At 49.8% G+C, this 14,479-nt stretch overlaps 1 protein-coding gene across 2 annotated transcripts in view; it reads left to right on the top strand.

Annotated features, from left to right (window-relative positions):
• LOC125032218 (rhophilin-2-A-like) overlaps window positions 1-14,479 on the top strand; it is a 210,355-nt gene that overhangs the window by 181,453 nt on the left and 14,423 nt on the right. For both annotated transcript variants that reach the window (XM_047623311.1, XM_047623319.1), the window contains one exon: window positions 3,186-3,301. In XM_047623311.1, coding sequence (XP_047479267.1) covers window positions 3,186-3,301 — 116 coding nt within the window. The remainder of the gene's footprint in view (window positions 1-3,185; window positions 3,302-14,479) is intronic.

Here is a 14,479-nt window from a genome sequence, read left to right as displayed (position 1 = left end):
GGGGGGGGGGGCGATTCACCGTGAAGTGTGACGTGGTGGTTGAATTTTTAGGTCTGTGTTTAGGGTACCTGGTCTAAGTTTCAGGGAGAGAGAGAGAGAGAGAGAGAGAGAGAGAGAGAGAGAGAGAGAGAGAGAGAGAGAGAGAGAGAGAGAGAGAGAGAGAGAGAGAGAGAGAGAGAGAAGACAAAAACGCCTTCGAGACAACCAAGCTACGTCTCGAGCGACTGACGACTTCCTCTCGAGACCAAGAGCGCGAGGGGGGCGACTACGGAAGGGTCTCCGAAGGCCTGTTATAACACTTTCAGGAAACCACGGATAGACGCTTGTTTGGGAGTGGGTTTTGACGTATCGCGTGTGGTCGATGAGGAATGTGGTTGATATGGTGAGTGTGGATTCGTGATCGTTCGTGGGTGATAGGGCTGGAGTGCGGCATCCAGGAGTGACCGGAGATTCCGTCATGGGGAGATGGCGATGGCGCAGGGGTGGGCGGCGGCGGCGGGAGAGGCCACAAACAAGGTAATTATGGGAGAAACGCTGCGGAGGGTGACGTCGAGGAGGAGGGAGGGCTAGGAAGATGAAGGGGGGAGGAGGAGGAGGGGAGAGGAGGAGAGGCAAGTCATGCTAGGATTTGAAGGTGTGAGAACCGCCTGCGTATCTCCGTTATGGCGTCTTCATCAGGGAATTATAGGCACGCGGAAGGAATGCCTTTTTCCTCGTCACTTCGCAAGCGAGCTTTTTTTCCCCGTCACATTAAATGCGAACTTTTTTCCCCGTCACACTGAGCGCGGACCGTTAACGAAACCCGTCAATTTGGCAAAAATCGATAAGGGAAAAAGTTCATGGTCGCGTCTCGGGGTCAGCTTGAGCAGGCCTCGTTTCTGACTCCTGACCCACCTACCTGGCTGGTCAGCTGGCTCCTCTCCAACACTGCACAGCTGCGGCACGAGATAAGGCTGCACGGAGAAATAGAAACGAGTTGGTGTCTTTGGGGGGGAGTAGCGTGGTTGCTTAGAATTTGGAAAAGTAATTAAATCAAGAGAAAATTTGACTCTGAGAGAAAACTGGTGGGAAATTAGATAGGCCTATAATTATAGAAGAGACCGATTAAGACCGATTCGCAAGGATGATGCTTACGATTCTAGAACTAAAAAAAAAAAAAAAAAAAAAAAAATGAAAAACGCGAGAAAGGAAAATGCTAGGAAGATCGTCTCGCCCGCCGCCCGCTTGCTGAGGCCGCAACAGGATCTTGCGTGATATCAGTATGGATTCGCCCTCCGGAAGGCTTCAGCTGACCTTAGGCATAAAACTCTGTGGCTCCTTGGAAAGTTTGAGTGTAGTTTCGTGTACATGCATTTTTGGGATAGTTTTAAGACGTAGGATTTGTGGGATTGAGTCGTTTGGGTGTTTTTAATGCGGTGCAGAATTTGGTGATATGCTATACGATCAGATTATTTTTTTTTATTATGGGCACGTGTGGGTGGCGTGGTGTTTCACACTTACTCATTCGTATTTATTTTATGTTGAATTTGATTGATATCGCTGGCTAGTATGATACGGGGTGATAACCTCGTTCTATACAGCATGATATACCCGCCAATGCTACTTTCACCTGACAGATTTTGGAAACACTTTGTTAATGGGATGTTCGTTTTCATCCCCCCCCCCCCCCCCCTTGATGTAGGGATAGCGAGAGGTGCCATTCTTTTCGAGATTTTGTGCCTAAAGGAACAGGGTGCCTTGTGTAGATGCCCCTGCGAGTATGATGCATGGCGAGGTTGAATTCTCGAGCCGAAATTGCGCCAACGAGATCTACCAAACACGGCGTCCTGAACAGACCACTGGTGGATGCCAGGTGACACCGCAGCCTCAAAGGTCTTCTTCCAAGCGGCACTAACTCTCGTTTGACCTTTCCCCCCGACTCCCTCCCCCTCCCTCCCCCTCCCGACGCTCACTCATGCATCCGTAACCCCGCATGACCAAGCCCGAGCGAGCGAGGCAGCGGGGCGCGGCGTGCATGACGATCCGGATGTCGGGATCGGGGAGTCGCTGGTTTCGCCTGTTCATCATGACGGCGCCTGTGCATGTGCAGGAAAGTATCGGATTATGAATGATGGATCTCGCTTCTATTTTTGATGTAGGGAATTTTGGGTGTGATTTCTAGCGAGAAGAGAAGGGAGGAGGATGGTACGTTTGCTGAGGTAGAAGGATGAAAAGATGGTACCTGTCAGTTATTCCGGTGGGCGTAAATAAATGGATGGTAGATTTCTTCGCTTTCTTATAATCAGCACGTTTATGATCGTTAACGTGAAGTGCGCTCCCCCCCCCCCCCCCCACGCCTAAGGCTTGTGTTGTAACTGGTACATCGCGCGTAACAGTGAGTCATGAGCGCCGTGGGCAGTGCTTCGCTCGCCGTCGGTCCGCGCCTTGAGGTTTGCGCCGCGGGACTCGAGGAGCAGAGCCAAGATTTACGAGGACACCGGAGGATGCCCTGGGGGCGTGAAAGTGCTGCGAGTGTGCAACATACGGTACAGCCGCGGTGGTGTCGGTGCAGCGTGACCTTGCACTCCCGGCAACACCCTCCCATTTTATATATAAAAAAAAGATCGTGCAGTATTCGACCCTTTTCGGTTCGTGAGAAGTGGATCCGCGCTTTGTTGTGGGAGCCGACGGGGACGGATCTTGCTCTTATGGGCGGCCGGGGTTCCTTCGGGAATGCGGGGGGGGGGGGGGGGGGCTCGTGTCTGGAGGAACAGTCACCGCTGTCTCCCACGCGGTCAGTGTCACCAGCAGAGGCCCTCCGTGAGCCGCGCTGCTCTTGACCCGCCGGAATTCCCTGTGATTGCATGCGCTGCGGTTTCTCTTACGGCGACCCTCTTTCCCTCCAAAGTGCGTGCTCCGGCGGGCCAATGCTGCGCGGCGGTAATCGTAGACGAAAAGGAGTACTTGCAAAACTACATTCGTCAAGGATACGGTACTGGCGAGCTTGGCGTTGGGGCTCCATTACCTGTCATATTCGCATTTTATGGTGTCTGAAATCCAGTGAGGGAAAGCGAGGGCCGCGCGGCAATTGTACAAAATTACATTGCATTGGGAGGAGGAGTCGGGCGTGGTGACTTTGGCGAAACTGCCTGCGTGATAAGAGTGGCTCTGGGATAAAAACCTAACTGCATTTCCTCTCGTTCCAGGGTTCGGACCCCCGGCTGCAGACATGCCGCGGAAAGCTGCAGAACCGCCGCTCCAAGCTCAACCAGGAGATCAACAAGGAGCTCATGCTGAGGGCCGGCGCCGAGAACCTCTACAAGTGAGTACTCCTTCTGGCTTCCCGTCGTCGTTCTATGTTTTCTGTTCATTTAATTGGTTTTCCACTTCCTGTTTATTTTTATTGGATCTCGAATGTGTACTTCTGGGTCAGACAGACATATACGCAATCCAATAACCTTATCGGGTAATTACAAAGTTACTGGATCGCGATCACTTCACGACTGAGCTTACACCAAGGAGTTTGACAGCTTGAACAGACGTTTCCCATCGCCTCTCGAAGACGTAGCATCGTAGTCTCCGAGACAAGAAAACCCCTACATGCCTCCTAAGAGCGCACATGAGCAATTCTCTTAATTTGCATAGGCTTTCCTTCTCCTTAACGCAAGAGGTGTTTCGATTTGCATTTCAACTCATGCATTATTGATATTCCTCGTCGGCGCTGAATTTGGCGTGTTACGAGTGCGGTTCTTGCCTTTGCCGTCGCTCTGGTGTCGCTGTGCCTCTCAAGGATCAGTTCTTATTTTGTTTTGTTTTTTATTTATTATTTTTCTTTTTTCTTTTTGTTACCGTATATGGAAAAAATCGGACAAGGAGAGCATTGTTTTGCGCTTTGTTTTTTTTTTGATCAGCAGCCTTGTTTTTTTTTAAGTAACATTTTTTTTGTCTATATAATAGTCAGAATGAGGTGAGCAGGGTACAAGGGATGAGAGCGCGCACGTCGACGGCCGGTCACGTGGGCTGCGGGGTCGTTTTTGCGCCGCGAAAGAGCTGGTTCGGGTGTCATTTGCCGAGAAGCGAGAGGGCCCCTTGCGGTCTTTCTTTGGAGGGGGGGAGGGAAGCGTCGCCTGCTGGAGGTAGCTTGGAAAACGCTTGGGGGGAGAAGGGAGGGGGGGAAGAAAAGAAGGGGGGAAGAAAGGAAGGGAAGGAAGGGGAGGGGTGGAAGGAAGGAAGAGGAGATCGTAGCAGAAGGACTTCTTTCTTTCATTCTTTTTATCGTTTCTCATCGCTGGGCGAATTATTGGCTTCTGCTCTTCTCCCCCCTTCTCTCTCTTTCTCTCTCTCTCTCTCTCTCTCTCTCTCTCTCTCTCTCTCTCTCTCTCTCTCTCTCTCTCTCTCTCTCTCTCTCTCTCTCTCTCTCTCTCTCTCTTGCTCGCTCGCTCGCTCGCTCTCTCCCTCTCTCTCTCTCCCTCTCTCTCCGTCCCTCCCTCTCTCTCCCTCTCCCTCTCCCTCTCCCTCTCCCTCTACCTCTCCCTCCCCCTCTCCCTCCCTCTTCTTCCCTCCCTCTCCTCCCCCCCCCAAAAAAAAAAAAAAAATCTCGCCGCCTCCTCGCAGGTAGAGTCACTCGTTGTCCTTGCCGATAGACGAGTGTTTTTACGAGAAGGCGAGATGATGCTTCTCGTCGGGAGGGGGGGGTTATGGGGGTCTGGGGTAGAGGGGGTGAGGTTGGGGTATGGGTGAAGGGGACAGGAGTTACTTAAGGGTAGGGGATAGGGATAGGGGATAGGGGGTGAGATATAGGATATAGGGCATGGGGTAGGGGGAGGGGAGGAGGCGGGGGATGGCTAGGGGGGTCTGGGGGGGGAGGATAAGAGATGAGGGGGGGGGGTAAGAGGGTGAGGGGAGGAGGGAGGGAGAGGGAGAGGGAGAAAGAGAAGAGAGAGAGAGTAGTAGTAGTGAGGTTGTGTTGTGGATACCTCGCGAAGACCGGTTTTTCCCTCCGCGCTGCGATTTACATAAGTTTGGAAACGCGGAACGAAAAAGGCGCGGGAGATTTGCGAGACGGAGAGTAGGGGAGGGGCGGGCGGTGGGGGGGGGGCTGAGGTGGGGCTGGGCTTGTGTGTTTCTCATATGTTGTTTATCATATTTTTGTTTATAGTGTTATTGATATTATCGTCTTCCCCGTTATCTCCTTTATCGTCATCTTATTCATCTGCCATCATCTTCTTCTTCTTCTTCTTCTTCTTTTTCTTCTTCTGCTCCTTTTTCTTCTTTTTCTTCTTTTTCTTCTTCTTCTTCTTCTTCTTCTTCTTTTTCTTCTTTTTCTTCTTCTTCTTCTTCTTTTTCTTCTTCGTGTTCATTGGTATCACCATCACCACGACAATCATCATCAATTATCAATCATCACTGGCATTGTAAGTGTAAGTAGTAATGATTATTGTCATTATCATTATATATTATTTTCATTGTTGTTGTTGCTGTTATTGTTATTGTTTTTATTATTGTTAATATCATTATTGTTATTAATATTATTATTATATTATTATTATTATTTTATTATTATTATTATTATTATTATTATTGCTATTACTATTACTATTATTGTTATTTTTATTGTTGTTGTCGTTTTTTTTTTATTATATTTCATTATTTTCACTCTTAAAGCATTAGTAATATGCATGATTCTCCGTGAAGATGATTTTCCTGTCCTGTTGATAATCAGACGGTGTATGGTTCACTGATATGTATGTGACACTGACTCCCGTGTCACTTGCAAAGGAAAGTGTCATGTGCCAACAGAAGCTCACTTTCTATGCGAGCATTGAAGTCCCCCCCCCTCCCCCCCCACACACACGCACTATGTGGGGGGTGAGGGGGGGGGGCGCTGTATGATGACATAAATGTAATTTTCTTGACTTTTATAGATAGACAAAATGGTTATCGATTTTTTTTTTTTTTTTTTTTTTTTACATTCTTTTAACTTTCCAAAGGGTCTTTCGTGCGTGTGCCTGCGTGCGAGCATGCGTGTAGGTGTGTGTGTGTGTGTGTGTGTACGCGTGTGTGCGTATATTTGTGTGTAGGTGTATGTGTGAATGTGTGTACGTGTGTGTGTACGTGTGTGTACGTGTGTGTACGTGGCGCGGGTTCCACTTTCCCGCCACGGCAGCCAACCGCGTCTGGGATCTGCATTGTCCCGAGCGAAGCCGGAATTGTCGCGGCCGACCGTTTCCCGTCCGGCTGAGCACGCAAAGGGTTACTCTCTCATTTATCCGGATTTTCCGTCGGGATAATTTGGTAGGACCGCGTTTGGGTTACTGCATTATCGGTATTAGCATTGTTTTTCTAGTTTTTTTACTGTCTCTTTTCATATTTATTTCTGTATTGCGGTTTGTAGTAGTATCAGTATTAATTTTTTTCTTCAGGTATAGTACTCTGTAAGCGATATTTCTTTCATGGCTATTCGCATTATTGTTAGATTGTTCATTCGACTATCCTTGCGTTTTTGTGCATGGCGTTTAGGCAGATGAGTCCCATGCGCTGTTATGGTGATGACTTGGAGCCGAGGACTGGCTATTGCGGGCGGGAGAGGGGTTGAAACAGCTAAATGCCAAATGCCAGAGTTGGGTGGAGTCCCGCGGGGGGGGTGGGGCATGGGTAGGGGGAGGAGGGAGAAGGGGGTTGGGTGGGGGGAGGAGAGAGAGACGAGGGAGGGAGGAGGAGAGAGGCGAGGGGATGGGTAGGGGAGGAGGGAGGTGGGAGGTGGGGTGGGTGGGGTGGGGGTTCGTGGGTCAGTCAAGGCCAGGCGCCTCTCCACTGTCACGGAACCCTTGCACTTGTGGCCACTGTGCAGCTGCAACCGGCAACATGACACTGTTTGGGGGTTTCTGGAAGTGTATCGTGATGCCCTTGTGTCCCAGGCCCTGTTTCCATTTTTCTCGTGTTTTTTATGTGTGGCAAAATCATTGTGTGATTTCTACGCGAATGCTTTGAGTCATTATTGTTGTTGCTGTTGCTGGCGTTGCAGTTGTTCTTACTGTGAGTGATGGGGGTTATGTAGTTTTTTGTTGTCGTTGTTGGTGGTGTTGTTGTTATTGCAGTTGTTGCTGTTGGTGGTGGTCATGTTGGTGCTATTATGATTACGGCTTCAGTTTATTCATGTATAATTATGAAAACAGTTAGCATTTATTTATTTTTAATGTTAACAGGCTGGAGTTTTTTAGAGGTAATTTACATAGGCGTTCGCATGAGAGGCTCGCTGGTCAGCCCATCGGTCTCCTTATCGCTGGCTGTGAAACCCTTAACGAGGCGAGCAACAAGGGCGATCTTCCACCACAAAATGGGCACTTATGAGCTTTATTGCTTCGTTACCGAGAAGGCCCCGTGGCTTTGGCCCCTTGGACCCGCCCCGCGCTCTCCGGGACCAAGTCGTATGTGCATAACGGTGCGCTGTGTACTGTGCTGACGAGTAGAACTGCAGGTCGGAATTGTGGATGTTGCCGGGACCGCCAGGAGGGAGTCTGGTGCCTTTGATGAAGCTCACAATTATATCTGTGAGGAGGAGAGCCTGGTGTATGCAATTAAGGTTCTTTTTAATATTACAATTATATTATATTGCTGGTGTGTTTAGTGACGTTTTTACATTACGAATACGTCTGCAAGTAAGCTTTATTACAATTACACCTGCAAGTAGAGGGGGGGGGGGGGCTAGTGTATTTAATGAAGCTGTTTTATATATTACAGTTTCACCTCCAGGGCCTTTTAATAACGATACCCTAGCCTTCCGCCCCCATCGATACGCGACGAAGTTCCTCGTCCGTCCGAGTCCCTCTCCCTTGCTTGGGAAAGAGGGGAAGTCCCGCGCGCTGGGTCCTTCGCGGCCGTTAGCGTGGTTTCCTGCCCCGCCCGCCTCGGCCACGCACCGCCCCGGGCTAACGGCTCCTCCCGACGGCGTCTTCGGTGTCCCCTTTTTGGCTGCTGGGCGAGGGGTGCGGGGAGGGCAGGGGTGGGGGCGGGTGGGGGGTTAGGTATGGCGAGTGCGCGGCCGAATTTGGGGTTGGACTTCGAGTTGGGATAACTTGTTTTTTTGTTTTGTTTTGATATCCATTTTCGTTCGTTTGTTGTTTTTCTTTTATTATCTAGACGTAATTGTTTTCAATATATTTTTTTCTTGTACTATTTACTTTATTTTTTGTTTAATGTTTGTTTAGCTTGTTTTCCTCTCCTTGTCTTATTGAGCAGTGGAAAGTCGGGAAACCAGCGAAAATTCAGCCATGACATGAATTTTGACTTCGGTTTTCACTCGTGATGCAAGACTCGGCTCACTGGCTGGCGGCAGAGCACAATCCCGACATGTAGGAGGTTGTTTGTGTGTGTTTTTTTCCCTTCATGTATTCTTGAAAATCGGCTTGCTTCTTAATCACGACGAGCGCTTCGAGATGTAGTGTCATTACCTGATTAAGAAGTGTCGAATGCTTTCATTCCGTCTTGTCAGGGAGAGGCACTGCGAGCTTGGATTCTGAGCCCGCGTGCGTCTGCTTTTCTATGAGGGAGGTTAGGAGAATCGCCTTCCTCGGCGGCCTTTGAGCGAGGTCCGCCCTTTATCAGCCCTTTGAGGATGCGTTGGGCAGGAAAGGGAGACAGGAGGAGGGAGGGGGGACGAAAGGGAAAGAGAGAGAGAGAGGGAGGGAAGGAGGGGGGAGGGAGAAAGGAAGGGAGGGAAAGAGAAAGAGAGGAAGGCAGAAGACGAAGGGAGGGATTGAGGGAGGCAGGGATAGAAGGAGGAAGGAGGAATGCAGGCAGAAGTAGGAGCGCGGGAGAGAGGGAGAGAGGGAAGGAGGCAGAGGACGGAGGGAGGGAGGGTATAGGCGGAGGTAATGTGGGCAAGGGTAGCGTGATGGAGGTAGATTGAAGTGGGCAGAGGTGGTTGGCCGTGATGCGTTGCTCTGCCAGCGATGTAGTGCGGCGGCAGAGGGTCCACGTAGCGGGATAACCACAGATTGTTCAGGTTTCGCTAAGGGTCTGCGGAGGTCTCGAAGGTTGCTCGCGTCTTGGGCCCGTCTCCTCAGAGGCGGTGGAAGGAGGCTGGGAATGGCGCGGGGGCTCGAACACGCGGCGGGGTTCTGCTTGTATTTTCGTTTCTGTTATTCCTTTTGTTTTTCGTTAGTTTGCGGCGATGTTGGGGTTCGCGCGGCGAAATTGAGACGACCTCGGAGGATTAGTCTCCGTCTTCTACTAATCCTCAGAGCAAGGCCTTCGCGGGGAGGAAAACAGGTATCGATTTTTTAGATTTTTTTTTTTCTTTTTTTCTTTTTTTCTTTTTGCAAATGGACACGGCGGACGAAGCGGCGACGAGGGGCCGGGCCGCAGGGATAGATGGGCAGACAAGGAAGGACAAAAACGGATAATCTATTAATCGGACAGAAGGAGCCAGCGTTCAGTGTTGAAACGACCTCGAAGAGTATGAGATGCTTTTATGAAACGCGCGCGCGCGTACGCACGCACACGCACACGAACACACACACACACATACACACACACACACACACACACACACACACACACACACGCACACGCACACGCACACGCGCACGCACGCACGCACGTACGCACACGCACACAATATACATCTGTAGGTACTAAGTTCATGGGAGTCTGCTTCCTTCCCCGCCGACCGGGTTACCGTCCTCGCTCCGGATCAGTCGAAGGCGCAGGGGACTCGGCGCGGAAGGGCTTTGGCGACGCTTACCCTCCTGGCTATCGGCAGACGAAGTGTTTATGTAAGAAGGGCGTGTCCTGTCTTTTTTGTCGGCTCGTGGACGTCTTACGCGGCGCCTACTCGAGCCTCTTCAACGGCCTTGGGATGAACGGACAACCTGTTTATGATGCGGAATAAGGTGGGAGGGGAGAGAAAAAATCATGGCACGTGCTTACCATCAGAAATGAAGTTTCGTTTTGGATCTCGGTCTGTGTGGAGCGCTAAGAGGGGGACGGAAGATGTATAGGTATGTTTAATTCGCAATGACGCTCGAGAGTCCCATAGAACCCGGTCATTGGACACGAATGTCCGCCGTGAGCCGCCAGTATGCGTCTACTTTCCCCTCCTTCGTCAGAAAATCCGAATCGGTTGCCTGTCACAAGCAGAGGCGGCCGAACTGGGGAGAGCGGCGGCCGGCCATGGTTTCCCAGGACTTGGAACCGTTAATGCAGGCCGTTTTTACGCGCGTCGAGGAGAAAGTGGAATTTCCGCGGATTTTCTCCAAAATCCAGAGCGCTGACAGAGATATAAGTGGTCGTTTAGGGAAACAAATGGTTTGGTTTTCTTCCGGTAAGTAAAACGGAATGGTACGGTCGTTAGGTACTCCCTGGTTAAGACACGCGTCCGGTTACAAGTCTTAATGCAGGGCGAGTTATCCGGTGTGTCGTCACTAGCTGGCATTTCCTATTCCTCGCTTTACTCGTCTCTTTCGTCTCCCCCTTTCTCTATATACTCCTCTCTGTCCCTCTTTTCCTCCTTTCTTTTACCCTCCTTTCACCCTCCTTTCTTCTTCCCTTCCCTCCTTCCTGTCTTTCCTTCCTTTCTCTTTCCTCACTCCCGTCTTCGATCCTTCCCATTTTCCCCTTCCTCCTCCTCCTCCTCCTCCTCCTCCTCCTCCTCCTCCTCCTCCTCCTCCTCCTCCTCCTCCTCCTCCTCCTCCTCCTCCTCCTCCTCCTCATTTTCCTCCCCCCCCCCTCGTCAAAAATTCCCAGTAGTGCAGTAGGATATTCCACCTGCGGTCTTAAGTAACGGCGGACAAACGTCATTATTTTTGTTACTGCGTTGTGGCGACTGAACGAGTGTGCGACTGAGCGACTGATGTTGAGGGATATGCGTGTCGTTTCCCAGGCGTTCTGTTAACGGGACGAGATGCTCATTTGACGCTGTTATTGTACAGTTATTTTTGGTGTTTGTTCCGTAAGAGTGTTGCTCTAGGGGTCTGTGGGATTGAAGGCTCATCGACGTCGTGTGGTGTGTTTTTATCATCACTTAGACCTACATCTTCAATAAACAGGTAAACATAATTATTGGTCTGCAGACAAACAGACAGACAAACACACAAACAAACAAATGCAATCATTGGTCGATAAACTAACAAAAAGACAAACACACACAAGAAACAGACAAACACAAATCGTAGGCATGCAAACAAAAACGACCAAACACGCCCTTGAACACAGAAAAACAAAAGAAAACAAAAACAGCCCCAAATAAACACAGACAAGAGTAACGAGGTCGGAGGGCCCTGCACGCGCAAGGGATCGACCCCGCGAAGGAAGACTCGCCGGAAGTCCAGCTCCGATGTGCCGATGTGCCGATAGCGCCGCGGACTGACCCGATGGAGCGGCCGATAAGGAGGCGGACAATGGCGGAGGGAAGCGGAGATGAGACGGCGCCGTTCTCGCGGGCGGCGAAGGAGGAGGAGGAGGAGGAGGGGGAGGAGGAGGAGGGGGAGGAGGAGGAGGAAGAGGAAGATGGATGCCTTCGCCGGTCGAAAACGGGGTTTGGGTTTGATATATTTTTGTTTGTTTGTTTGCTTGTACAAAAGTATCTTTCTTTGTTTCTTTCTCGCTTTCTTATGATATTTTTGTTTCGGTTTGTAAAGGGTGTTGTTTTGATTGAAGTTCGTCATAGGTTGTGCGAAAAGGTTTCGAAAAAAAATCAAAACAAAACAAAGTTCGTAGTAGTCACAGCGTAAAAACACATTTGAATATTGCGATATATTCAAGCGAGGCCCTCTACTACTCCACCAGTGGCTATTTCCACGACACAGAAAGTCCATAACGTCCTCTGCTTTCGAAAATCGGCGAGCACTGTCCGGCGAGGCTCTGACACGCTCGGCCGATTTCCCTCGTTCCGACATTGGCATTTAATTTCCTGTCTTCTGTGCATGGGGGGGAGGAGGAGGGGAAGGGGGGTGCTGTGTCCTTCCCTCGCGTGTGACACTTGTAACACTTGTGACATTGTATGGGTGGTGTTTGTGGGGGGGGCGAGAAGCTGTGTCGTGGGCGTGTCAGGTACATTGTAGTTTGCCAAGAATGGTGGGCGGAGGGAGGGAAAGAGAGAAAGGGGGATGAGGAAGGGGGAGGAGTGCTCTCTCTCTCTCTCTCTCTCTCTCTCTCTCTCTCTCTCTCTCTCTCTCTCTCTATCTCTCTCTCTCTCTCTATCTATCTCTCTATCTCTCTATCTCTCTATCTCTCTATCTCTCTATCTCTATCTCCCCCTCTCCCCCCTCTCCCCCTCCCCCCCTCTCCCTCTCTCTCCCCTCTCCCTATCTCCCCCTCTCCCTCTCTTTCTTTCTTTCTTTCTTTCTCCCTTTCTCTCTCTCTCCCCCTCTCTCCCTCCCCCTCTTTCTTTCTTTCTCTCTCTATCTCTCCCTCTCTCATCTCTCCCTCTCTCATCTCTCTCATCTCTCTCTCGTTCACCTTTCCTGTTTCTCAGAAATCCACGAATGTTATTTGCTGATTGACCTCGATTCCTTTGAGGCGCAAGTGTTGTGGGCGTGATTTCGTAACAACAATGCGGGCGTGTGTGTATGTATGTATGTATGTGTATATTAAGGCATGTGTATGTTTGCATGACGTGTGCCTTGAGATGTCATGCAGTGAGCTCCGGATTTTTTGTGCTTGTTGGTATGTGTAGTATTGCATGGTATTATTATTATTATTATTATTATTGTTATTATTATTATTATTGTTATTATTATTGTTGTTAGTAGTTGTTATTGTTATTATTTTTATTGTTGTTGTTATTATTATTTTTTTATATTATTATTATTATTATTATTATTATTATTATTATTATTGTTATTATTATTGTTGTTAGTAGTTGTTATTGTTATTATTTTTATTGTTGTTGTTATTATTTTTTTCTATTATTATTATTATTATTATTATTATTATTATTATTATTATTATTATTATTATTATTATTGTTATTATTCTGTGAGTAATCCTGGAAACCCCCGGAGGCTTCTCCGCTCTGACGTCACGAGCTCGAAAGTTTCCCTCTTCCTCTACCCCTTCCCCCTACCCCGCCCCCCATTGGGCGCCCATCGACGTCGACATTTTCCCAGGGCTGTCGACCTCGAGGAAATAGCGATCGCTTGACTGCACTCGCCCTCTTCCTCTCTGGCGCTGTCTATTTGTATGTCTATCTGCCTAGCTTCATCACTGTATCGCTTTCTCTCTCTCTCTCTTTCTTTTTTCTTAATCGCTCTTACACAATCTCTCTCTCTCTCTCTCTCTCTCTCTCTCTCTCTCTCTCTCTCTCTCTCTCTCTCTCTCTCTCTCTCTCTCTCTCTCTCTTCCTCTCCCCCTCCCCCTCTCCTTCTCCCTCTCCCTCTCCCTCTCCCTCTCCCTCTCCTTCTCCCCCTCCCCCTCTCCCCCCCTTTCTCCCCGTCTCCCTCTCCCTCTCCTTCTCCCCCTCCGCCTCCCCCTCCCCCTCCCCCTCCCCCCCTCCCCCCTCCCTTTCCCCCCGCCGGTGCCGCCCAATTCCCAGACCCTGAATTCCCATCCCCGGCCGCTCTTTAAAGACCTTCTGTGCCCGGCCTTCAGAAAGCGGTCTCGCGCTCGGCTCCTTCGTCCGAGTATTACTGGCTCTGAGTGGCAGCGTGGTGGGCGGGGGGGGGGGTTGTTTTTCTTGTTTTATTTTACTTTTGTTTCTACGTTCCACTGTTCTTTTCTTTTCTCTTTTTAATCTCTTCGTTATCGGTCCGTGTGTAAGGTTAGGAACTGGGTAAAGAGAGGCTTGAGGTATGAACTTGTGCTTTATTAAAAAGAAAAATATAAGTTGTGGTTGTGACTCCCATTCTCTATCTCTTTCTTGTTTTGATTCCTTTCTATTTCTCTATCTCCCTCTCTCTCTGTCTGTCTGTCTGTCTGTCTGTCTGTCTGTCTGTCTTGTCTATCTTTTTAGGCCCCCCCCCCTCTCCCTCCGCAGCAAGGGGGCGAGGAGGAGGGAGAAGAAGAAGAAGAGGAGGAAGAGGAAGAGGAAGAGGAAGAGGAAGAGGAAGAAGAAGAAGAAGAAGAAGAAGAGAGAAGAAGAAGAAGAAGAAGAAGAAGAAGAAGAAGAAGAAGAAGAAGAAGAAGAAGAAGAAGAAGAAGAAGAAGAAGAAGAAGAAGAAGAAGAAGAAAATGAAGTGGGAGGAGGAGGGGAGGAAGGGGAGTGGGAGGAAGAGGGGATGGGGATGGGGCCGGGGAGGAGGAGGGGAAGGGGAGTGGGATGAGGAGCAGGGGAAGGGGAGGGGGAGTAGGCACAGGAGTACCCGGAACCGCCGCGGCACCTAACCTCATTCCCGTAATGCCCGCCTGGCCGCCGCAGCAACGCGGCCGCAACCCAGAGGTAACTCGAAGTCCCTCGCCGCCACATGCCCATTTCCGGCCACGCTAATTACGCATTAAATGAGACGTAGGGAGGGTGGGAAGGGTGGGGAGCGGGGAGGGAGGGGGGAGGGCGTATGAAGGA

Source organism: Penaeus chinensis, chromosome 2, assembly GCF_019202785.1.
Source record: "Penaeus chinensis breed Huanghai No. 1 chromosome 2, ASM1920278v2, whole genome shotgun sequence".
In the NCBI taxonomy this organism is placed as follows: Eukaryota; Metazoa; Arthropoda; class Malacostraca; order Decapoda; family Penaeidae; genus Penaeus; species Penaeus chinensis.
The sequence above is the reverse complement of the archived record's forward strand: the minus strand, read 5'-3'. Positions and strand labels throughout refer to the sequence as shown.